Source organism: Lagopus leucura, unplaced genomic scaffold (assembly GCF_019238085.1).
Source record: "Lagopus leucura isolate 7727_CA_CO unplaced genomic scaffold, USGS_WTPT01 Super-Scaffold_810, whole genome shotgun sequence".
Lineage (NCBI taxonomy): Eukaryota > Metazoa > Chordata > Aves > Galliformes > Phasianidae > Lagopus > Lagopus leucura.
Window position 1 is genome coordinate 13035633 of NW_024962261.1, and position 26641 is coordinate 13062273.

Below are 26641 nucleotides of genomic sequence, written 5' to 3' on the forward strand. Positions count from 1 at the left end.
GGGATTCCTCATCAGAGTCTTAACTCATATGAGCAGTTGGACTAGATGATCTTTTCAAGGGTCCCTTCCAACCTAAACAATTCTATGATTCCATGTTATTAGTCTTCAAAGACATTCTATTTTCAATCATTTGAAAGAATTTTTTTCTCATCTACAGTTTTTTTCTTATTTTCAACTGACTGATTTTCTGAGTTCTTGCTATTAACACACACTGCCTGAATGAAACAACGTTTGTGAGGACTGCAAATTTATTCTGAATTGTTTGTATCTCAAAAGCTCCTCCCTAAGGTAATGGCAACTCTTACTTAATAAAGATGTTTCTTCCCACCTGTTTTTCCTTACAATTGTTAAGTAGACAGTCATCTGTGACTGACAATTTAGAACCAGCATTAATCAGAGCTCAATTAAAAAATGAATTCTTATGCTTTGAAATCCTAGTTCCCGTACGCAGCACTTAGAAGGAGACATTCAGCTCCTGCCATAATAAGCAGACCACACCAAGTACACATGTGAAAAGCATAGCACTTGTAACAGAGTGCTCTTGTGCTCTTTTCATTTCTGCTAAAACCTTACCATAGTTTCCAGAAGACTTTACTGCCAACAAATTGTTTGGTATCTTCCATCCCAAATCCCCTCAAAGAAGTTTCCACTACTGTCAAAGACTACATGAGGAATGATGTCTTCAAACCAGGAATTTGCCTGATCGGTAAAATTTAATCTAACTTTTCAAGTTAAGAGAAAAGTAAGTTAAACTACTGAAGTCTTCTTAGAATAATATTGTCTTGTAAGAGCAGCATCTCAGGAAGGGAAGGCAGCTGCTTCTGCCTTTCTATTCTTAGATTCGAAGAGATTTGCATCCATTGCTTAAATGTAAACTATGCTAAAATACCATTCTCTGATATATACAATCCAATTTTTTAATGTCCACCCATTCACACCTTTCTCATCGGACAGAACAACTCTCTTGAGAAGGGAAAAAGTAAATGATGTTACTCATGCAAAAAATATAGCAGCATTAAGCAGGAAAGAATTCACCCTGCTGGCTGGTATTATAGTAGTGCAGTCCTCTAGTAACACGGTCCTTTGTACAGAAAAAGGCTGCTCAGAGGTAGTGTTTTTCCTTGTGTTTTTTTTTTTGTTTGTTTGTTTTGTTTGTTTGTTTTAGTTCCTTTATAATCAAATTTCTACTAGCTATTATTTTTGATAAATAATTTGGATAGATTGTATTTTCCATTTCTATAGAATTGTAACTTTCTGTAACTTTCACAGAAGATAAATACTTCTTCAACCTCTCCAAAAGACAAAACAAAACCATAAAACAAACAAAACAACACAAAAAGAACAAGAAACAACAACAATAGAAGTCCCTAACTTGCACATAAGGTGTTCACTTTGAAAATGTTGATGAAATGTTCACATCTTGTTTTTAATGGAAATTTCTTGACTTCAGTACAAGAAATTCAAGGCCCTTTTTTTGCACTGCTAAACATGACTTCATAATGCACATTTTATCTACAGCAATTCTAAATTTTTAGATAATTTCTAAAAATCCATAGCAAAACACATGGGATACGTAAAAATACCTTGCTAGATGTTATCTGTATAGATAAAGGTTTTAATCCTGTAATATTCCATTAGGTACAGTTTTAAACCAAGATACAGTGGTTTTAGGTTTCAAAACTTTCAGTTAAGCATGTCTTTTTGGAAACATTAATGCCAGGAGGAATGGCACTGTGGGAGGTTCAACACCAGACAGTGTTGTGTAGCCAGCAAACGAAGAGCCCACTGCTCTATATCAGCCCCTTCCAAGCATCTAGGTATTTCAGTAATCATTTTCCCCATTTCTTTTCTCTGGTTTATAAGTTGACTTGCACAATTTTAAACAAAATATTAAATTAAAAAAAAAAAAAAAACAACAAAAAAAAAAAACAACAAAAAAAAAACTAGCACTACCAAATTATAGCATTTTATTTGCAAGAGTCATGGAGCAGAGGAACATAGGAACAACTGTAAGGCATAGGAAGAGAAAATAGAAAGAAGAGTAATGTAAGAAGAAAGGATGTGAAAATTGGAAAGATGTACAGAACTGGTTAAATAGGAAGGTGCAAAAAAATGGAAATAGAAGTTATACAATTAGGTAAAAATATACCTTTGCTGCACACCCCTACACCTCATACGCTAATTCTCTCAAGACTTCTCTCTCAACCTCCAAGCTCAGGCACTTTTTCTTAAGTTTCAGCTGTGTCTTCCATTTAGTGCATGTGAAAAATATCTGCCAGCATTATACTTTTTACTTTTCATCTCACTTCCAATGGTAGGCCCAAAAACAAGATGGCAAGCTACTGCTTCAAGGTCCAACACTTATGTCATTAGTTCAGGATCAGTTTAGAGGTGTCATAATCCCTAACTAGTACCTAATTCATTGTATTTCCCAAATAATTGGATTTTAAAAGCTATTTTTTTATTTTAACCGATCATTCAAAACGTGTATAAATTAATAACAAATTGATCAAATATAAAGTAAAGTAGGAATGAAAGGTACTACCTAAGAAGTATTAATTCAATTCCCCTTTTAGTGGGCAAGTAATTAAGAAACTGTCACAACTTGATTATGAAAGTATGTTACTTGTAGAGTAGCAATGATCTAATGTTCAATGCATGAAAAGCTGCTGGAAAATACTATGGAAACCAAAAGAAATAAGATGAATTATTTCTCTAACAATATGAAATTAATTAATGTAGAACCTATATTCCAGCATTTCACCTTGTTCTTAGATCTCAGTACTCTTTAGCTGTATTTGAGAACAGTGTTCTCTGAACTTAAGTTCAGTGCTTCAGTATGTGTATTTTAGTTCATTATCTCTTGTCTCAGTCACTGCCTTTCCATCTTGTAAAAGATCACAAAGCTTCCTGGCAACTCACTGATTTCCCTTTGTAGGGCAATTGTAAAACAGTTTTCTGAAATAAATTATGTGCAATCTTAAATAGGATTTCAGTTACTAGAAAAATCATTACATTTTTTTCAGTACACAGTTTTGAACTGCTGAATAGCAATCAATTTCAAGAAAAATATGAAACCTTGTGAAAATTATCTAAATTCATTTGCACATACTATGCATACATAAAATTAAAGAATGTGGTATTATTTTCGTATATGTAAGACTATTGATTGATTGAGATATAAAGGGAATGGAGTAGTGGTCAGACCATTGCAGCCACGTATGCCATTGCCACCCAAGTCATTGGCACTTCAGTACTCACAAACACTGATTAGAAACATACACTTGAAAAACATCCACATGTCTTCACAAAGTTGCTTTACTACATTACCAATGGTAACTTCATGCAATTAACACAGAAAAGGTCTCATGCTGCATTTCTTGTGTCATTAACTGATAGGCTGTAAAACCTATCTAAAGAAACTACACAGTACATGTTATTGAAACTAAAACTAATACATAAAGCAAGCACTGAGCTGATCTATGCTAATCTTTATGAGTGCATCTGCAAGCGAGCTGAAATAGCAAAGAAAAATCACTAAGTCACCAATGAAGTCAAAATGACACCTAACAAACAGGGGTTACTCAATTGTTCAAAGAGAAGATTTTAATCCTGTTTTATCTTACTTTTCAAGCCACAACAGTGTGACATGGGTAGATTTACAACTGCAGCAACCTAAGCATTTTATCCATTCATTTTTAACCACTCATCCAGCCAATACTTGCCCTGTAAATAAATAATGTTCAAACATCATGACTCTGTGGTATTCTGATTGTTCAAAATATGAAAAAAGCAAAGATAAACTTCTCAGAAACATATGACCAAACTCAAACTCACAGAAACATAATGCTATCCCAATCAGTCATCTGTGAGTTTTCAATCATACTGGATATTTTTAGCAAAAACATTGTGGTCAAAGGCAGTATTTACTGAGTTTATGAAACAAATTCTTACAGAACAAAATTGGTCAGAGTACATTAAGTAATTTTCCAACATGTACTTACTGAAGATTGTGATTTGGGCTGTTTGTTGGACCTGCAAATATAAAATAAACAAACATTGCTCGCAAATTTGGCTCAAGGAAACTGCATAAAAAAAGTCAATAGCAAACTGTCTCTTCAAGGAAAGTTAACCTCAAGATTCAAACAAAAGCCTCTAGGTTCCCACAAGTAATTATATACTGCTATTTTCAAAACCACAAATAAAAATCACACGTATCTTCTGTCTGTTCAGGCAGAAACCTGCTTGGACATTATTTCTGCTGCAAAATATCTGCTGCCATAAAAACACAGGCTGTTAAAGGCCAATATGTTATCTAGACACACCCTTTTCACCTTTCTGAGCCCTACCTGAGCATTCCAATCAGTTTATGGTACAGCAAGGTTAAGCACCTAACCTTTGTCAAGCTGAGAACAAGGACGGATAGCCAGTGCTTAATGAATCACTACAAACAAACAATTGAGTAGTCATTATCATTAAAAAATCAGAGGAAATTTTAGGAAATTGTGTCTTGAATTATTTTTTCATGGCATTAGAAACACAAGAAAAAGAAATAAAACCTTTGCTTCCAGATGGAATGATCAAGTCTTGAACAGTCAATGCAAGTACTTCTTATTAGGCTGTGTACCTTTAGCTCTCAAAGAGCAGAACTTGAGGCCAGGCTTCACGGAGCAGTACAAACATGATATTTCACCAGGATGGGCTCAGCAATACTGAACACCACCTGTTCAGCATTTTTTTTTTCTTCAACAGAAATTAAAAGTTTTTTCCATCTGCATTTACTTCCTTTTATTACTGGTGAATGGATATCATGTTTAACTCACTGAGATCTGTGCTAGGGAAAAGGTGCTTGGCAATAGCTTTATTTACTCTCTTTCACACTGAGAATTCTTAAAACATAAATTTATTTCTTATTGTATTACTAGAAAAACTAATACCTAGCCTATAATGAACTACAAGCAATTATAAAACCCAGAAACTCACCAAGCCTCACAAACAACACTCCTGTTGCTGTTATCGTCTTCATCCCATTAGAAGCCACACACTGGTAGTATCCTGTGTCTGTCGTATCAAGATCTTGGATTCTCAGACGTGAACCATAATCTGTTTTTCTTATGATGATACGCCTCGGCTCCTGAACCACTGGAGCATCATTTTTTAGCCATCTGACATTTGGAGATGGATTTCCTGCTACTTTGCAGTGGAGGATCGCTGTCTGCCCCTGGACTATGGTGATATTGTTTACTGGTTCCAAAAAGGTCAGAAAGTAACCTAAAAGGGTAAAAGGTCAGAAAAGTTAAAACTTTGCTTGGCTTGGGATAAAGGCCAAAGGTTTTTTATGAGTGGATCTTGGCAAGAGTTGCAGTTTTCTTTCAAGTATGTACCAAAAAAAGAAAGGTCCCAATTCACTGTCCTAGGTATATATCCAAATTGTCTCTGATTGACTTCACGCTTCTCTGCAGGTAAGTATGTGGACCAGAAGGTAAAGCATGAACTAATACTATTACAATTTTGTCTTCTTTCACCTATTCTGAAGCTGCATTTTTAACTGATTATAAGCTGCTATTTTTTTAATGTCAAGTCCCAAAATAGTGCTAAAATGGACTGTGTGTACATTAAGTAATCAGGTTTCATGGGTTTTAGATTTATAAATGGAAAATAAAAACACTAATTTGTGATTTGTTGAAAGCAATGGGTTTGTCAGAAAGCCTTTACACACCAGTAATTTCAAGTGATAAAAAATTGAACAACGGGTGGAAGCACAATGTAAAAACACTTTTCAGTAATAAGTTCTATAGGTTATTATTTTTAAATTTAGTTTGTTCTTACAACTGATGCATATCAGCCACTGAAAGCTTGAGAGCATTTAATTTCTCTGTAATAGTAAAGGGATTGTCAAAACACATCAGAAAAGTATCCATCTGTCACCTTAATGTTTGCTCTGATTAATTTATACTATCTGGACACTGCATTAGATGCACTTCATATTGCACTTCATAATTATGTCAACTGAATCTAAATAAAAGTTAACTTAGATAAATGTCTACAAGTGCCATTTCCTGCTGAGTTAGAAAATTTTGCAGTTTTTTAATTAGGAAATAGCACATTACTGTGTAGGAATCTAATACTAGAATATAACAGTCAACTTTTTCAGCCTAATTGCTGAAATATTTAAACAAAATGGATGCTTGGTTTTTATTTACATTTAACATGACCATGAAAATCAGTTTTCCTGTAATAGATTTTAGTTGTAGCATTGGAAAGAGGAAAGAGGAACGTGTGACAGTAGAAACATCAAAATATTCTAAGTTTGGAAAGCAAAATTTTGCTGAAAAATTGGGTTTTACTGAGCATTACACTGTTCCCACAAAGCAACTCATACTCTAGAGAGTATAATATGAAAATACAATGTAGACAAGTGTGAATTTAATATGTAAGTACACAGAAAATTAAGTAAGATCCAAATATATTTCTATTCTCTACACAACACTGCTAAGGAAAAATATTTTGTTAGCTTTTTCCTTATAAATATTTTTTTCTTTCTGTGTGTAATCTTACATTAATTTTCCCCATTTTGATTGAACACAGAATATATATATATTTAGGCATAGTTTTAAAAAAAGGGGGCAGAGGAGATAAAAACTACAATGAATGCTTTCTGCAAGGTCTTTCCTATCATTTCTTGTGGTTCACAGTCCACAGCTGCAGTTAGAGTTACTAGAATTATATTCTGGCAGGTAAGAGGAAAACAAACTACCTCCTGTCTTACAACAAATTATCCTGCCTGTTACAGGCAACAGAAAAAATTTACCAAAACTATAAGCCAACAATTGACATGCATAAGCATTTCTATACACAAGACTCTACGATCCCTCACAAAGCAGAAAAGGATTTTCCATAGCTATTTCATTTTTAGTTCATTATTTAAAGAATGCAAAAAAATATTTTGTTAATTTTTCATAACCTGTAGCAGTTTATTTTCAAACAACACAGCTGAGGCAGGGTATGTGTGCAGGAACACAAGAAGTCAATTTGCAGTAATTTGAAAAATGTTCAAAAGAAGTCAGTTTGTGGTAACTTGAAATACATTCAAAAATGAATTGACACAGACAATAGCAAGACAGATGAATAAATATATGAAAAGAAACGGAAAAGTGAGCGAGTAAAGAATTATTCTAATTCTAGCAAAAAACTAACAACACAGAAGAACGTGAAAGTGCAATGACATCCAGTCATACCAATGGTAGTGTGCTCTTGGGTGGAAGAAGATTGGAGTCAACTACACAAGGCCACAAGAGCATCAACTCAAGGAACAGCTCAGTGCCCACAGAGGTGTCTGAATATACACATACAAATGAAGAAGAAGATTCTTAGGTGTAGCCAGTATGAGGTACAATTTCTTAGCCTGAAGTCATTCCTGATTACAAAGAAGTGAAAGAGGCAAAAAGAATGCTTTCCATGATGATGGGGCCAGTTGAGGACTGTAAACAAACTGCTCAGTGAGTGTTCTCTGCTTCTCTACACGTTCTTCTGCTTCTTTGCTGCACTTTTTGTTCCTAACACACAGAGATATGAAAAGTCTGCAATATTCTTGTGCTGTGGTCAACTTTTGTGTTGATAGACGGCTTATAGTTCACTTAAACATGTATCACTATATCACTTTTCCTGACTTAACCTGAGTTGAGTCTTCTGCTCGGAACAATTATGGATACTATGTTTAAATTAATCCAGCTGAAAACAGGTAGTAAATTTAATTATTAGGATCAAGAATTATTGCTAATTCAAGACTAAGTCAATACCAAACCTTGCTGTTATTCCAATTAAACTGGGATTGTTGGAGGAAGCAATCTGATACATAACTTAAGCAATACAAAATATTTCATATACATTTATGAGTAAGATGCCATTAATAATTCGAACAAAATTATTACCACCAAAATCAATGCTAAAGATTTATGAACTAATTCAAATACATTGTGATTGGATGCACTTCCCCTGAAGTCAGCGTAATCCACCTCCTAAAGATCAGAATTCGGATTTAGCTCATTATTGCTCCTACCAATTATATTTTGTGCAGTGTTTTAAATTATCCTGTTATTACAAATGAAGTAATAAATATTTTAACCTGAGTTTTGAAGCAATTATGTTTTTGTCAAAATTCTGTGGAGAAGCTTGGGAGCATTAGAGCAACACCTACCCACTGCCTCTGTCAGTATCCTTAAGAACATACTGTTTCAGCTTCATTTCCTCTTTGAAAAATGATGCTGAAGTCTGGCATTTGTACTTACAGAATCTGAAGAGACTGAGTGGGCAGCCATTACTAATGCTGTCCTGTTATTTGACACTGACTTCAAATAATACAAAATTGCAGATCTTCCAAACACAGTGAAAATTTTTACCAATCATATCCTAAAGAACATTTTCCTTATTTAATTTCTGCAGTGATAATTAGCAGTTACTTTTTGTGATGCATGGCACACCACATTCACAATTTGATGCAATGGTTTTGGAAAAAAACGAACTAGTTCCCAGGCTAAAACAGTTGGTTCTAAAACCAACTTCTAAATATCTTTAGTTATTCTAGATCAAGTTCTGGCTTAGAGAACTTTGACGAGAGCTCTATTTTTTGTTAATTTCATTGTTCCTTCTCCCTATGTAGGTTTAAAAAACAATCAGGCATTACTAATTTTGAAGCCAGCTTCATGATCATCTCTACGAGTAGCAATTACCAACAATTTGTAACTTGTCGTTTCAGAAATTCTCAATCCAGTCAAGTCTCATATAATGTACTTATCAATATTATCTTCCAAATCATAGAATCACAGAATCAAAAGGTTGGAAAGCACCTACGAGATTATCTAGTCCAACTGTACTCCCATTACCATTACTAAACCACTGAGCTACTAAACCATATCTTGTATATCGTCTGGATGACGTGCTGTGTGATTTGGTTTAGTGCTAGTGGTGGCAATGGTGATGAGGAGACGGTTGCACTGGATGATCTTATAGGTCGTTTCCAACCTTGTGATTCTATGATTCTATGATTGTAGCTCCAGATGCCTCTTGAACACTGCCAGGGACAGCGACTCCACTACCTTCCTGGGCAGCCATTCCAGTGCCTGACCACTCTCTGAGAAAAAAAGTTCTTCCTCATATCCAATCTAAATCTCCCTTGATGTAACTTGTGGCCATTTCCTCAGGTCCTGTTTGTCACCTGGGAGAAGAGGCCAAATCCCTCCTCATTGCAGCCTCCCTTCAGGAAGTTGTAGAGTGCAATGAGGTCTCCCCTGAGCCTCCTCTTCTCCAGGCTGAACAATCCCAGCTCCCTCAGCCTCTCCTCATAAGACTTGTGCTCCAGACCCCTCACCAGTTTCTTCGCCCTTCTCTGGACACGTTCCAGGGCCTCAATATCTTTCTTGCAGTGAGGGGCCCAAAACTGAACACAGTATTTGAGAAGCAGCCTCACCAGTGCTGAGTACAGGGGATGCTCACCTCCCTGCTCCTGCTGGCCACACTATTTCTAATGCAGGCCAGGATGCCGTTGGCCCTCTTGGCCACCTGGGCACACTGTCGGCTCATGTTCAGCCAAGCATCAACCAACACCCCCAGGTCCCTTTCCCCTTCACAGTCATCCAGCCACTCTGCCCCAAGCCTGTAGCACTGCATGGGGTTGTTGTGGCCAAAGTGCAGGACCTGGAACTTGGCCTTGTTGAACCTCATCCTGTTCACCTCAGCCCAGCGATCCAGCTTATCTAGATCCCTCTGAAGGGCCTCCTAGTAGAAACTAAAGAAAGAAGAGCTTAAGTGTCTTGCCCAAATTCACAGAATGCCCAATTAATGATAGAAATAATGAAAAATCTGAGTAATAATTTTCTAGATACAAGAAAAAAAAATGCAAAACAGCATAAAATACAGTACATTTTTCAGATTAACATCGTAAGACTTATCAGTTTTCAGAACTATTAGAAATATATATAGTATCATTTGCTTAAAAAGAAATGTGGCATTTTCATTCCTTCAGCTCTTTGTTTTTCCTTTATTTCTGCCTATCCACTGTTTTCATTTTTACCCTCACTTAACTCTTCTCTCTTTTTAAAATTAAAAGAACTTCTGCTTTCTCACTGCAATTTTTTCAACTGACAGCCTTTTATGATGGCATTTTATTTTGAACATTAATAAAATTTTATGTATTTCCAACACATTCTTTTTTTCAAAGTAACTCAAGTTTTCATTTGATTCTAATTCCACCATCTCCAATAAGATGGGCATAATTTTTCAGCAAAAAAAAAAAAACAAAAACACCCTCATACTTTAGCTTACATAATGACAATGCTCTAAATTCAGAAGTATAAGGAATAACTTGAAGATGAAGACACCACTCTCCAAGATACTGCATTGTGAATACAGTAATAAGTGTATTCATAGAATTGACAGGTAATCTATGAAGAAAATGAAACACTTGCAGAATGTTTTGGATTTATATAATATCAGAATACTGAGAGAAAACAAAAATGAAAGTTGCTGAAATAGAGAATTTCTTTCCAGAGATATATACAGCAATATTATTAAAAGTAAAAGAGTTTAGGGGACACGTATCACACCATCACACCTCAGTGGATGGCTGGAGTCCAGTACAGTGGTTCCTTTCACACGTAGATCATGACTGGAAAAACACTGAGAAGTAAGTCTTAGCTCAGGAGGATGGAGAAGCCTAAGATTCCTGATTTCTTGCACAGACCATTTTCCTAAGTACGAAGCAGTCTTCTCAGTTGGTTGCTCTTTAATGACAGTACAAGGATGAGCAAATCACTACAGTATGTTGGAGCTGGTTTAGGAAATGTAAGGAATGTTGGCGTGTCTCCCAAAATACGTGAGTAATTAAGGAGACTACACTGAGCTATACATTGCCATATGTTTCCAGATGAATTGATACCTTTCCAGCCCAATTTAATCTCACTATTTGCACCCTGTTTTCCTTAGTCTGTATGATCTCAATATACAAAAATTCAACCATGAACATGTAAAATAAAGTTATTTGTGTCACATACATTTTTAGACAAGCATCTAGATGCTTCAGAAGTACTTTGGAACAGGTTGCAGCCAATTCAGTGATGAACTGGAATTGTCACTGAAATATTTCCATAATTTCAACATTGTCCCCCATACTTAAAACTAGTGAGATTATACTCTCTTATTTGCAGAAGAAAACCTACTTTTGAGCAGTATTTTCTCATACTGGGACGAAGCCCAGGTGTTTTACTTGTCCCTGCTGTCCTATCCTACTTGGTTGAACAGTGTTGTTTCTTGCTTTCTGAACCCTCAGAGGAAACTGTAAAGCCATTGGCAACTGAGTATTTAGAAGCAGACTGTCAGGTATAAGGCCATGTAGGTTGGGTATAGACTGCCTAGAGGGTCATCAATTGTAAATGAAAAATTGTTGCTTTCAGAATATGTATGAGTAATTCCTGATATGTTGCTCCATGTCAAAACCAAAGAAACCAAGATGTTCCAATCATAGCTGGGTTTTATCATATAGGTATATGCCCCAAAATAAGTTCCCACACAGACTTGTGTAGAAACCAGAATAAAGACCAGAGGTTTGAAGCATCTTATGTCCTGGATCAGCTCATCTCACTCGGTATTTCTGCTGCTGCAAAGCTGCCCTTACTCATACATTTATTTAGCCATTAAAGTTAAAGCTCCAGTATTCCCAGATCTAACTTACGGCACTACTGAGTCTTATCTACTATTATTTTCAGAGAGATTTTCTGTCAATTCTACCACCAGAAAACTAAAATAATAATAATAATAATAATAAAATCAAATTAGAATAACTAAATATTCTTCAATAAGGAAAAGAAGGTCAATATGGTACAAAAACTGAAGGATTCTTTCTACTTTTCTCACAGTGCACAGAAACTCTGAAATTAATCTGCAATGGTGTTTTAAAATAGAAACTCTTATGTTACTATGATAGAGAAGCACAGGGGTTAACATTTGAACTGAAGAGAGAAAATGTTCGATTTTTGCTTGTTGAGAGAATTTTGTAGCCACAAAAATGAAAGAGGAATAAAATGAGGCCATTTCCAGACCAGGCATGTTGGAAACTAGCAACTGAATCTATACCAATGAGTCATATATGAACAACGGTCTCTCTCTAATCCTCTCTCTCTCTCTCTCTCTCTATGCGTGTTTTCCTGAAGGAAATAAAAAATCCTTATGATGTAGAAACATTTGAGATGTGATTAATTACTTCCTCAGACAGGTATTGCCTATGGCCTTAGGAAAAAAATAATTAAAATAAGGAAATAACTGTAACTCCTTCTGGGTAAGTAATGTCACATGAAAGAAACATTTTCTTTTATGTCTACACCCTTACAAATTTAGAAAGAACAGAACAGTAGAATTAAACTAAATTACTAGCTAAACACGTTGGGCCCTTGCAGCAGAAGGTAAACACAGACTTTTTCATGTCAAAAGTAATGGGTACTTGAGTGTGAAGTAGCTTTGAGAAAAAATGTACACAATCTTGCTAACAGGAAGGACTGTTACAGAAATCTATTCCAATAATGGAAGATGAAGTTCAATCCTCTAAATAAAACTAGGAGCTTGAACAAGCAGAAAAACATTGGTAAGAGGAGCATACTGAGTCTTCCTCATAAATAGGAGGAGAGTGTTCAACATCAATGAGATGTGGGATATCAGCAAGAACATGATTAGAGAAATGAAAAAATAAATATGCCATTTTTATATCCAATTAATAATTCGAATTAATGGAAGATTAATAGAAGTTCTTGAAAAATCTTCTAATAAGCAGAGTCAAAATAAGAAATCTAAATTCCAGATGATGCACAACAAAAAAACATCATTTCATATGGGATGTCTACAACAACAGCAATGACTGTATTCCAAGGTCTTTCCAAAATGCAAGCATTATGAATAAATTCTGAGAAGAACATCTAGCCAGGATTTCAAAACTTTGCAGATTTCAACAGGTTCTCACCTTGCTGAAACTGCTGATGGTAAGGGAGAAAGTAGTTTGAGCTGTTCATGCTAACAAGAATATCTGTCATTTTTCTATGTAAAGTGGTTGACACAAATTAAAAAAAAAAGAAAAGTAAGAAGGGCTTCTGTAAGTATATTGGACTAAAGAGAGATTGCTGAATAAGATGGCAGTTGTTGAACAGGCTGGAGAAAAGGCCTAAGTACTGAACATCTTCTTTGACTAAGCCTTTACCAGCAAGACCTGCCTTTAAGAGTCAGAGACTTGAAAGGCAAGGAAGATGCAGGTTCTAGCCCTCTGTTCATTTTCTTGGTGGAAAAGGATCAGGTTCCGGTGAGTACTTAAGCAACCTGGACATAAGTAAGTCCATGAAGGATGCTGGCAGATGTCACTGTGAGACCAGTTGTCAACACTGGAGGAAAAAGCAAGTGTGACTCCTACCTTCAAGGAAGGATGAAGAAGGACCAACGGAACTATGGTTGAGTCAGTTTCACTTCAATTTCTAGGAATGTGATGGAGTATCTAATCCTATAAAACATTTTCCAGGCACAAGAAATGAATGAAAACCATCATGAGAAAGTATCATGGATTCACTAAGGGGAAGCAATGCTTGGCTATCTTGACAAACTTCTTTGATGAGAAGTTTATCCTGGTAGATGAGAAGAGAGCAGTGGATATTGTCTTTCTGGAGTTCAGTAAGGCCTTTGACACAGTGTCTAATAAGTCCATCATAGATACAAGCTGTAGACATACAGGCTGGATGAGTAGACAGTGAACTAGATCAAGAACTGTTTGTGTGACTGAGTCCAGAGGGTGGTGATGAGTGGCATGAAGTCTAGTTGGAGACTAGTCACTAATGAAGTATTCAGGGAGTCAATACTAGACTCAGTCCTGTTAAACATTTTTATTAATCAAAGAATAGAAACATAAAATCATAGAATCCTTAGAATCCTGGAACGGACCTCTGAGGGCCATCTAGTCCAACTCCTCTGGAACGATCAGAGACACTTCAGCTAGATCAGGTTACCTAGGGCCTTCTTTCTTTCAAGTCTTGCATTGGAAGTCTCCAGGGACGGGACACCAACCACAATACTAGATAGCATGTTCCAATGCCCCCCTCTCCCTCACTCCTTATATCTAGCTTAAATCTATCCTCCCTGAACTTGAAGTCCCCAGTAGAACCCCTTGTTCTATTGCCACAGACCATGCTAAAGAGTCTGTCCCCTTCTTTTCTGTAGCTTTCTTTTAGGCCGCTATCAGGTCACCTTGCAGCCTTTTCTTCTCCATGGTGAAGAGCCCCAGCTCATTAGAAAACTGAGGGAGGTGCTACAGCCCTCTGTTCATCTTCTTGGCACTCCTCTGTACCTGCTCCAACAGCTCCATGTCCTTGTGCTGGGGGCTCCAGAACCAGATGCAATACTCCAGGTGAGACCTCACCAGCGCAGAGTAGAGGGGTGGGAACACTTCTCTCAAGCAGTTCTAGGCACCTCAGTTCAAGGACAAGGAACTGCTTGAGAGAGTCCAGTGCAGAGCCACAAAAATAATTAAGGGAGTGAAGCATCTCCCTTACAATGCAAGGCTGAAAGAGCTGGGTATCTTCAGTTTGGAGGAGACTGAGGGGTGACCTGATTAGTGTTTATAAATAAGTAAAGGGTGAGCGTCATGAGGATGGAGCCAGGTTCTTCTCAGTGCCATCCAGTGATAGGACAAGGGGCAATGAGTGCAAACTGGAACTCAGGAGGTTCCACATAAATATGAGAAAAACTTCCTCATGGTAAAGTTGACAGAACACGGGAACAGGCTGCCCTGAGAGGCTGTGGGATCTCCTTCTCCAAAAACATTTTAAACCCACCTGGACACATTCCTGTGTGACTTGATCTAGGTGTTCCTGCTCCAGCAGGGTGATTGGATTAGATGATCTTTCAAGGTCCCTTTCAATCATTAATATTCTGTGATTCTATGTGAGTCTGTGACCTGCTGCTTGCACTTGTCTTGATGTAACCCACGATACTTTTGGCCTTCTGGGCTGCAAGCGCACATTGTCAGCTCATCTTGAATCTTATTAATCAACAACCCCAAATCCTTCCCCCCTGGGCTGCTCTCAAGCCATTCTCCACCCAACCTATATCTGTGCTTGAGATTGCCGCAACCCAGATACAGGACATTGCACTTTGTCTTGTTGAACTTCATGAGGCTGGCATGGGCCAACATGTCCAGCCTATCCAGCCTATCGGCATGGCATGCATTCTCTCCAGCATGTCAAACCTGCTGAGGGTGTACTTGATCCCATTGTTCATGTCATCTACAAGGATGTTAAATAACGCTGGTCCCACTGAGGAACGCCACATGTCTTCACTTGGACATGGAGCCATTGATCACAACTCCCCTAGTGCAGCCATCCTGCCAATTCTTTATCCAGCAAGTGGTGCATCCATAAAATTCATTTTTCTTCGATTGGTGACCAGGATATCATGTGGGACAGTGTCAAATGCTTTGCATAAGTCCAGATAGATGATGCCAGTTTCTCTTCCTTTATCCACTGGCACTATAACTCCACCATAAATGGCCACCAAGTTTGTCAGGCTTGCCCTTGACGAAGTCATGTTTGTTACCATCAATCACCTCATCTTTATTTTCCATGTGCCTTGTAGAGCCTTCAGGAGGATCTGCTCCATGATCTTGCTAGGCACAGAAGTGAGACTGACTGACCTGTAGTTCCCCAGATCCTATTTTCCCCTTTTTGAAAATGGGGGTAATGTTTCTTCTTTTCCAGTCAGTGGGAACTTCAGGACACTGCCATGACCTTTCAAATATGATGGATAGTGGCTACATGGCACCATTCTGATGGACAGTATGGCAGGAAGGTAATAAAAGCAATATGTGTTTGAGTGATTTTTATAGTCTCTCAGCACAAGTATTGAAAACACTTAAAATTGGTTCTACAGATTTCACTATCTTTGCTTAGAACAAGGAAGACTGCCTTTCTTACAGGTATGTATACACAGACAAATGAACAAATAACAACATGATTTTGATCGTCCTGAAAAAGAATGATTATATCTAGGAGGAAAACTGAACTTAATTTTACCTTTAGGAGTAGGAATTGGTCTCTCAAGTCCATCAACATGGCTTAAGGGGTCATTTGAATCTGGAATTTCCATTTCACCTAGGCAAAGAATAAAAAGTTTTTATGAACTGAACTTCTGGGTTGATCTATCCCTTACAAAGAATTACAACAGTGCGTTAGCTAACTTATTCAGGCCAAATCCTATCTCCTGAGTAGCACAAAGGAATTCCTAATGACAAAATCAGGAAATATCCATACCATGTTAGAAAACATAAAATTCAGTCATTTCTGGGGAACATCTTGTGCTCTACAGATATGGCCAGCATTGAAGTCCATTTTCCAGCTCACGCTTAAAATAAAGGGATTTACAAAGGACTCAGGCATTTCCTCATCACTGTCCAGCCAAAGCAAGCCATAACACAAATTGATGGACAACCTGGGTTGCAAAATAGCATAGATCTGTTTTTGAAATTACACTACAATAATGCAGATTCTATTTTTAGAAGTCAGGCTCAGGATCCTTAGTAGTTTTCTTATCCTTTTCTGCAACACATCACTAGAAAGTATCTCCTAGAAATGAAAACAAAGTAACATAATAATTTTCCCTGATGATTTTACCAGTTTTCCACATGCTGAACTACAGTGAACTCATATTACATAAAGCACATAGTTGACAATTTTAAACTAAAATAGGAGAGGTTTAGGTTAGATTTTAGGACAGGCTGCCCAGAGAAGCTGTTGATGCCCCATCCCTGGAGGTGTTCAAGGCAAGGTTGGATGGGGCCCTAAGCAGCCTGATCTGGTGAGTGGCAGCCCTGCCCACAGCAGGGAGTTGAAACTGGGTGGTCTTTATTGTCCCCTCCAACCCAAGACATTTTATGTTTCTGTAATTCCATCATATATCTGAGCAGGCAGAAATAATGCTGGTCTGCCAGCAGTTCTTGCAGGCAGTAGACAGCACTTCCATGTTCACTTTTCACTGCTTTTGCAGTGTGAAATGATGAAGGTATTGCACATTGCATTATGTCGAATTTCAGCAGAGATACATCACTTCTCATTTTTGCAAGGAAAACTGAAATACACTTGTGTCTACTCCTTTCACTCTGCTTCACCTCCCTTAAATATCATAAGGAGATTAGAATGGGACACCAACATTGACCAGTTAAGGGGAAGACCAAACAATGGAGAAAAAGGAAGAGTAAGAAAAACACCTCCTTTAATGCTGTATATTCAACTTTGAAATGCTTGTTTCCATTTCTTCCGTCAATTAGTGAGATTCATAACAGGAAAAATATTAAACCAGCCATCAGCAAAGAAATTTTTCTCTCTTTTCCTTCCTTCCCATACTCATATCTCTTTGTTTCGAGAAGCTTTAAAAAGCAAAGATGATAAGAGGAGAAAGCATTTGCCAATTTGAAAATGTTTCAGTAATAGTTTTGTGTGATTAATTCTCATGTTTGACAAGTTTACGTCTGGCAAAGACATTTAAGAGAGAATAATTACAAACCGCAGACAGCACCTACAAGCAACATCTCCATGACTAAGCAATGTTAAAATTGAAAATCCTTTATCTGCTAAATAAATTATAAATAAAAAACAGGTCTGTCACTTACATTGATGCCTTTATGAAAGAAACATTTATATTTAATGCAATTTGCAAAGTTCCAGTTAGACTATATTTATTCTGAGTTTTTAAGCTTAACCTTGAATTTACAGAATCGTAAGATAAGATGCCATAAAATCATCATAAGCACGAAAAAATAATTTTTTACACCGGAAATTCTTCTAGTTCAGACAATCAACAAGATACTACAACCAAATAGAAGGTTTTCACCTTGAATTAAACAGAAAAAAAGAATCCTCTCCTAGGAAAAAGACAACATATACCTGTTGAATATTGTCAGTGTTTCTGGAATTTAAATTCCCAACTTAATACATTTTTCTTTCTAGGATTGAATCCTCTACACTTTCCTCAACAGATAATAATCGTTGCAATCATTTTTCCTTAACTCTCATGACTTCACAACAGACATTTCTTATCATGTACTATCGCCAATTTTCCACACATATATACATCAGATTTGCAGTTTTACACTTACTAACTTCTGTCCTTTTTCCCATTTCAATTGCACAATATTCCAGTCTGAGTATCCCACTTTACTTCTCTTCTACTTTCCTTTTTTTTCCCCACCCCTGGCATTTTTCCACATCCTGCTGCTGCTAAAACGGGTGAAAATCCACAAAGGTGGAGAAGAAATGTCTAAAGTGTACATGGCTATCATAATCACACTCAATGCCATTAAGGAAAGGGAAAACAGGGAATGTAAAGAAAGACGTACTTGGCTAGGAAAAACAATGAGAAATGAAAAGTAATGAACACAGGGAAAATTCTTTCTCAATACAAGGGTTTGTTCAGAGCTAGTTATGACAGTTGACGTGCAGGACTTTGGTCTCAAAATTGCTAGTTCCAACAAAATGGAGCTCAGTGCTAAAAAGCAGTAAGAAGGACAAATTCAGTTAGCATTGGCTATTTCTGGGAAAAGAATAGAAAATAAAATTGAAAACAGCATTATGCTGCTGTATACATCTACGTTACTCTTTCATACATAGAATGTTGCATGTTACTGAGGTCCTCTCATCTTAAAAAAAAGGACACAGTGGTGTAGAATGTTTCAGAGAAGAGCAACAAGAATAATGAAAATTACAGCAAAAACTTATGTGCACCTGCTAGGATTCACCACTGAGAAGGAGGTGGTTGAAATGCTTTTCGATCATGAGATTCTTGGACTGTTGTTGAGATCCAGTATGTTCTCTTTTACCTATCTCTCAGTAAAAACATGGAAAAACAGCAAAAGGAAATTTCAGAAAGTGAAAGACCAAGCTTTCTGAGAAAAATTATAGTTAGGCTGCGGTCAAAGTTCGAATGGATTACAGTTGAGAATGGACAAGTTAACAGAAGAAAAAAAGTATATGGAGCTATAACTAATATACAGAAATCACATGTGGATGAGGAGATTCTTGAGCTCAAAATGGCTAGAAGTTACGAAAATACCTAGAAGTATGTATACAAGCCTCTCTTACCATTTTTCTCCTGCATTTCCTTTTCGCTTCTACTGGAGCAGTGACAGTCAAGGGGTTGACATCTGATCTGCTCTAGTATGGTTACTGTCATATTTTCAACTGTATGTATCCACTCTTCAGACTCCAGGAGAATCATAGCTCATTTCTGAATCTACAGTCTACATTTGCAGTGTGTGTCAGGTAGAAAAGATAACCAGTTTCTGTCCCCCTTGTACATGAGCAGACAAGACTGCAGTATAACTCCACCTGAATGGATACTCCCCACATGGGGCAATGTGTATTTCATATTGATCACCTACCATATCCTCAGGGATATCCCTCTTTCTAGGGATGACACTGTCAAGAAAAACACAGATGCTGTAAATTGTACTTTTATACTGCTCATCTACAAACATAACTTCTTTACTTTTCTGAGCAACCGAGAAAGTTTTTTCAATGAAGGGAAAATTCCAAAATCAGAGCAGAAACCATACTTAGTCAATATTCTATATTTATGGTGTGCAAAATGTGAGTTGATATTCCATTTCTTAGTCTTATATGTAGCAAATTTCAGCAAGAAGAGAAGCAATACATACAACATTTGTCCAGCTGAATATAAATAATTATTCCTCCTTTTGTTAATTCCCTTCTCCTGACAAACATGAGGAAGACTTGCTTATTGACAAAGATTCCAGGGTAGGTAGCTCTTCTTCAATTTAGGCACTGATGACCAACAAAATATCTAAGAAAACATCCTGTGTTACTGAGATAAGAATGTTCTAACACATGAAAACACAAAATCACCAGATAGATCACAACACCAACTCAGGCTGCATACTATTCTTCATGAAAAACTGCATTTTTTCCTTCTGAAATGGTTATGAGTTTAAACATCTTTCAATACTTGCTAGATTATTGCAATAAGCAGCATTCAAAATGAACAGATATCAAAACAAAGCATTAATCTTCATTAAAAGCTGAAATCCAAGCAGGCAGTTATTATAATTAATACCAGAGACAAACTGGGGCCTCAGACTCAAACAGGAAGAAAATAACAAAGTAAGGTGTTTTCAACCAGAGTGGGCCTGATTAACTTAGAGAAGTTAAGAGTTGACTGATACAATGCAGTGCAATGCTAATAACTGTCTTTCAGTTCTTGTAGAGCACAGATGAAATCTTAAAGAACTGGAAATTGCATAAATAATTCCTATTATTTATTTAAAAGGGTAAAAATGAGTGCCAGAGAGTTACAGATGCACCAGCTCAACATCAGTCCTTGAAAAAATAATGGAACTAAGAGGTTATTTTAAAGTATTTACAATAAAACAGAGATGAGTAGTAAATAGTATAGAAATCAACACTGTACTGGCTTAAATGGATTAGAATTTAACACAAGTCAACAATCCCAAGTTACTGCAAATAAGTTAAATATCATCATGTAAGCAGTAGCAATCCTTCCAGTTTACTCAACACTAGTAAAGGCCTAGACTGTTTTCTTTAGTTTTGTGTATCACTCTTCAAGATGGATATGGAACAAACTGAGATACTACAATTAGTGTAATGAGAATGGTCTTGAAAACAAGACCAAGAAAAAGAAAAAATGAGTGACTAAACCTGCTTAGTGTGAAGGAGATTAGATTCAAACTAGCATTCTCCAAATGCACTGATCTCCACAAATGACATTTTCCAGGGTGGGAGATTAGGCAAGTATCTACTGTACATGATAGATACTGCACAGTTAATTCTTCTTTTCCCTGGGGTGAAAGGAAACATCTTAAGGTCTTTTCCAGTCTCAGATTCTGTGAGGAAATTACGTATCGTTCTACCATGCTATGCTAAATCCCAAAGCTTACAAAGAAATCCTTCTATACAAACAATTGCATATAGCTACAGCTAGGGCAACTGCAGATTTTTCATACAGTAATTCCTTCTGCTCATCAATAATCCTGTCTATTGATGAAAATATTGATACCATTTCAGATTTAAATGGCAATATGCAGCCATATTTGCTTCCTGCAACTGTAACCTGTGACTCAGGTTCTAATTCTCTTTCAAAAACATAAAACTTCCAAAATCTCTCTCTGCAGCCTAATACGCTCTAATATTCTGTTCTTTTCTTCATAAAACTTTGTTGACCTTCTGTCAATTACTAACCTCTGGAGCTCACAAACAAAGGGCCCACTGTACCCTTTGATTCAGCTGCCAATCTGATTACTTTGGCTGGAGGAGGCAGTCTGCTTAGGTTGCTGAATCAGGGCCTTTCATTGAAATTTCTCTTTTCCAACATCTGCAGCCCCTGGCAACCAATTGCAGAGTGGGCTTGGCAGACCTGTAAAGGGTGGTGAATAGTCTACAAAAGATGCAGTTTGTAGCATGAAATCAGTGCTCCCCTTTCATAGTTATAGCAGATTGGAACTGCCACAGCACGTTACTTAACTGCTACAATTTCACATAAAAATATCTAAAGGTAGAAGAAATAATCTGTAGTTTTTGTTGCAGTTGTCCTACTAAAACATCAGTAAAGCCTGAATAACAAACATTTCTTAACCTGCCATCAGCTTTCAAAGAAGACTATTTTCTGGGTAGTATGGTAAGTAGTAAAACTTATTTTTGAAGACATACTTAAGTTCTTTTATTACTGTGAAGTCATAAAAGTTAGCTGCAAGTAATTTTAAAAGTTCACACTATCAGACAATTAGAAATAGCACAAGTTTTGTATGTCTGTTCTGCTGTAACAAGAGCCAAAACATTTAACAAGTATATTTAAAGCAAAGCCAACAACAGCCTGCAAGTAACGGAACCCACAATTCATAAGCATTTTTCAATGAAGCCAATATCTTCTTTCAGTATTATGATTTCTGCTTTCTTTATATTTTTCTCAGTTTTAGCTAGGAACTATACAAAAATGATTTTATGTCAACATATGTCAGGAAAAAATGATCTGCTACAAAGTGTGAGAACTACATGAGGGGACAAAAGGCTGATCTGAGGTCTAGTATCTGTGTCAATGACAAGTATTTTATTTGTTTCACACATAAATTTTTATATTATTATAAATACAATTCTAAATGCAAATATTAAGTCACCTTCATTCTGCTCTGTGTGACTTCACTACTCAATCACATCGTAACATGTCTTCAAAACATTATGCTATAATATTCTTTTGTTAGACAAATGCATAAAAGGGAATCTGCATATCACATTACCCTCTGTTATAATATATATATATAATGAACTTCCAATACAGCAAAAGATACACCGAATTTGCAGTTTATCCTCCTAGTCATCAGCCAGGCATCTTACCTAGTACTATGAAGTCAGCATGACAAGACAAGCCACTTAAAACAGTATTACCAGAGATTCAGCCATAGACTTCAATGAATACTTTATTTTAATGCATATTTTATATTAATTCCATCTGTGTTTTCAATTGCACTGTCAATCTTTTATTACACAACTCCTATTTTCAACTGTTAAATAACTTAAGATTCTTCCTTCTGGAACTCATATTTGCCACTTAAAATGAAAGTTCAGAAACATCAGTGAAAAACACTGATGATAAAAATTTACTTACATTTCATTCACATGGGAACTCTCATTAACAGATGTTTTACCATAAAACAAACAGCACTCTTGGAAGAGAAGATACTCATTGTAAGTAACCAAGTTCAGTACACTATAAAGCTCCAGAGGTTATTAGCATTAAACTACAGTTTATTCTACAGATTCAGAGCCAGAATAAAGTCAAGATAAAATTCAGCTGCTCTTACTTTATAACACAGCAGGGCTCATTCAACAGTATCCTAGCCTATGCCAAAGAATACCCCAAACCTATTTTCAATTCTTAGGCTTTCTGCAGAGTCCTGGCCAAGTCACCTTAGGCAAGACTGCTAAAAGCATCTGATGCCAAAAGATGGAGACAGATGTCTACCGGGATTTTCAAAATATATGGGAACCCAGATCTAATGTCTTCAGTAAATATCCCTTAACTTTTGTAGCTCTGTTGCCCAGAGGCAGAGATGGGTAAAGGTTAGTTCCTTGATGTCATTGCAGCCATATGGGTTTTTGACTTAGCACGAGAAATTAAGCAGCTTGAAAGCAAGAAGTTGGGACAGAAAAAAAGTCAAGATGGAGTTTTTAGATTACTTTGATAGCTTATGCCACTTTCAATTGATCACAGGTTCCAGATTTCAACTGGATTTGGGAGCATCACGGCAGAGAAATTTTGCCGTCACTGTGAAGCATGAGCTTTGCTCCTTATAAAGAAAGGCAAAAAATAAAGCAACACTTGGAAACAAATTAAGATGTAATTACAGCAATAAAATTGTTCTGAATGTTTAATAAAAAGGAATGCACTCAATCATATTTACAGCATAAAGTACTTGAGGCCTTTTAAACCGCAGAAGCATTTCAATGTTATTTCAAAGTGTTGCAACAGTGAAACGAAGACTACTAGTTATCACAAACATAGCTTCTCTGTACAACAACAAAAAGCAATTGTGGATGCATTCTGAAGCTCTTCAACACCTCAGATGTACAATCATAGTTCAAACACAACCAATAGGGGCTGAGAACACACCTGCAGTAGCTCAAAGAACGCTAAGTAACATGATAATTATCTATGGTAATGTTACATGATTGATTATTTTACTGCTTCTGGCTGTGAAAATAAAATAGTCCCAGCCAAAAGGTCGAAAATAATCATGATTTATGAGTGTAACACTCCACCAACTGGAAGAAATAACTATTTTCACAGTGTTCTTTTTTTCTGAAAAATAATTCAGAGTCCAAAAATACCAGTGCTATTTGCAGCCTCAGGCTGAAATCTGCAAGACTCCCGTTCACAAGAACAGTCTTAGCCCAGCAGAACACTTGAAAATAGGTTTATTTCTAAGCATGCTTTTAAATGTTTATGCTCATGTTTTCTATCTTTAAAATGAAAGAATTACATTAATCTCTCTCAGTCTAGGCAGTCACATAAAGAAACAGAACAGATAAACTGAGCATAATGGAATACCAGTTACATACCCTAATTCAGAATTGGTGAAAAATACAGGCAGTGTAATCACTGCAGGAAATAATATTCTTTCCTTATTTTCACTCTCTGACAATACTGCAAAAGCAACAGTTGCAACACCAGCCTGAAAAAGGTATGGCTGTTATAGCAAGGCATGTGGCCCTCTGGAACATGGTAAGAACAATCAGCACACTCAGACTGATCAAAGCATTTTTGAATGATAAAAGTTCTTACAGGTAAGTTTTACAATCTCCATCTTCCTGACAGAAAGGGCAGAGTGGGCAAAAATGAGTAATCAATTCTCAAACCCAAAGGCTTGACACTAAACGCTAATCTGAGAAACTTGGGGCCTAAGTTGGAAGCCTGGCTCTTCTGTATTCCTAGAAATCAAAGCAGGCAAGTGTTCACCAGTAGAGCACTACCCACCCTCTTGGGATTTGTCTTCATTGAGTCGTGGTAGAAGACGATTTCACAGAATCACAGAATCACAGAATCACAGAATCACAGAATCACCCGGGTTGGAAGGGACCTCAAGGATCATGTAGTTCCAACCCCTCTGCCTGGCAGGGCCACCAAACATACACATTCAGATCAGGTTGCCCAGGACCCCGTCCAACCTGGCCTTGAACACGTCCAAGGACGGGGCATCCACAACCTCCCTGGGCAGCCCGTTCCAGGGCCTAACCACTCTCCTTGCAAAGAACTTCCCCCTAACATCCAACCTAAATCTTCCCTCCTTCAACTTGGATCCATTTCACAAAGTTACACCTCTAATACATGACATCAAATACTGTATTTCAAGAGGATCAGCTGCTCATTAGTTAGTACCATCTCTACTATAGATATTGCTCATGAACAATTAGAATAAGTGAAATACAACATTTCTACTTCTCTAAGAGGACAGTTTTCTTTTTAACACAAAGCACTGTGCCTGAAATTCTTAGCTTTTTACCGAAAATCCTCTTTACACTGAGTAGTTATGCGGAAAAAGAAAGAATGATTCCTCCCTCCCATTAACAGTTTAACTTGTACAGATGGCTGTAGAGCAGTAGGAAGTAATGAAATCAGTGCACATATGTCTGAGCCGGACTGGTCACCACTGAGCGCTTCAAGCACTTGTGATTAAAGATTGCTGGTGGCTCAATAGCATCACATGAGTGTACCCACACCATGTCTGTGTGCCTGCATAGGAAATAGAGGACAGTGACCAGGGATCTCAGGATATGAAGCAAACTAACACTTGATTTGTATTTTAACCTCAGAAAAATGCAATCCAGTTAGTTTACGTGAGAGTATAAAAGATAATTTATTGATTTGTATAGGTTTCTCCAAACTTGCGTAATTGATCTATTTATTTTAGCAATAAGAATTACGTTTAAATAATATTCACATTTCTTTGTTTGACTCTGTGTATATCTAAAACAAATGATTTCTGCTAAAACGCTGCTTATTGACTCTAGGCAGAAAAAGGTTATTTCTTCCTACTAGAGGATCAACTCGATCCTTCAGATTACACATGAAGACTCACAGTGAAGCCATAATGGTTGCATGCTCTGAAAAAGTCCCATTTCTCTTTTTTCTGTTGTTTAAATTCTCTTCACTGCTAAAGGAGGAAATCAGTTCAGCTGTATAAACGGACTTCTTTGATGCAGTTGTTTTTTGTTACTTGCTTTTAATTAACAAAACCAAGCAATACTTATTTGCATGAAAAGTGGTGGGATACTGTTTGATCTTCTCATAAACAGTATTAAGAAAAGTGTAGAATCCTGAGGTAGAAAATAGAATGAGTGGAACACTTCCACCTGGTCACAGATGCAGTTTCCAGTGGGTAGATGGAACACAGACCAAGTGGGAACCTGGTCACAGCCACAGAGATACTAACCAACATGGCTACTTCCACATGATAAGATGATGCCTACCATCCCCCTGCCTGCCTGCACACCAAGCAAGGAGCACTCCTCTAGCCCAGCCTGGAGAGGAGAACCAGACGTGCACACACTAGCAGGCAGCTCCAATGCGCTTTGCGTTTTCCACCTAACTGACACATTTTTTGCCAAGAAACTCAGAGATTTCCTGAGCTCCCCTGGTCACTCCTCACTATGCAGTTTAATAATTGTAACTGATGCTAATCACACAATCAACATTAACCATTTTATTATTTTATGATGATTCCATTTCAAGACTGCCATGCTGCCATTTTAATGAATCTTGAAATTATCTTCCAATTGAATCCTGCATTTATAAACACCTATTTCGCAAACTGAAGCCTCTTCTACTTTGTTGTAACTCCGACAGCAGGACCAACACCACTTCTGGTTCATTGTATGGCTCTGTTTTGCTCCTACATCAGAAAAACAAAACCAAAAACTGTGAAAGCCCTGTTTTCATAACATGTAAGCTACGAGAGACAACATACACAACCTAAAGTCAGGTAGCAAGGTTAGCTTATGGTGCTTAGCCATGACTTCATATTCTTACTAATATTTATTTGTAC

General features: G+C 37.0%; 1 protein-coding gene across 1 annotated transcript in view; it reads right to left on the reverse strand.

The window, feature by feature from the left end:
- ROR2 (receptor tyrosine kinase like orphan receptor 2) overlaps positions 1-26641 on the reverse strand; it is a 153562-nt gene that overhangs the window by 29246 nt on the left and 97675 nt on the right. The window contains exons 2-4 of the mRNA XM_042866253.1: positions 16092-16169; positions 4984-5271; positions 4005-4035 (exon numbers count right to left, since the gene is read on the reverse strand). Coding sequence (XP_042722187.1) covers positions 4005-4035; positions 4984-5271; positions 16092-16169 — 397 coding nt within the window. The remainder of the gene's footprint in view (positions 1-4004; positions 4036-4983; positions 5272-16091; positions 16170-26641) is intronic.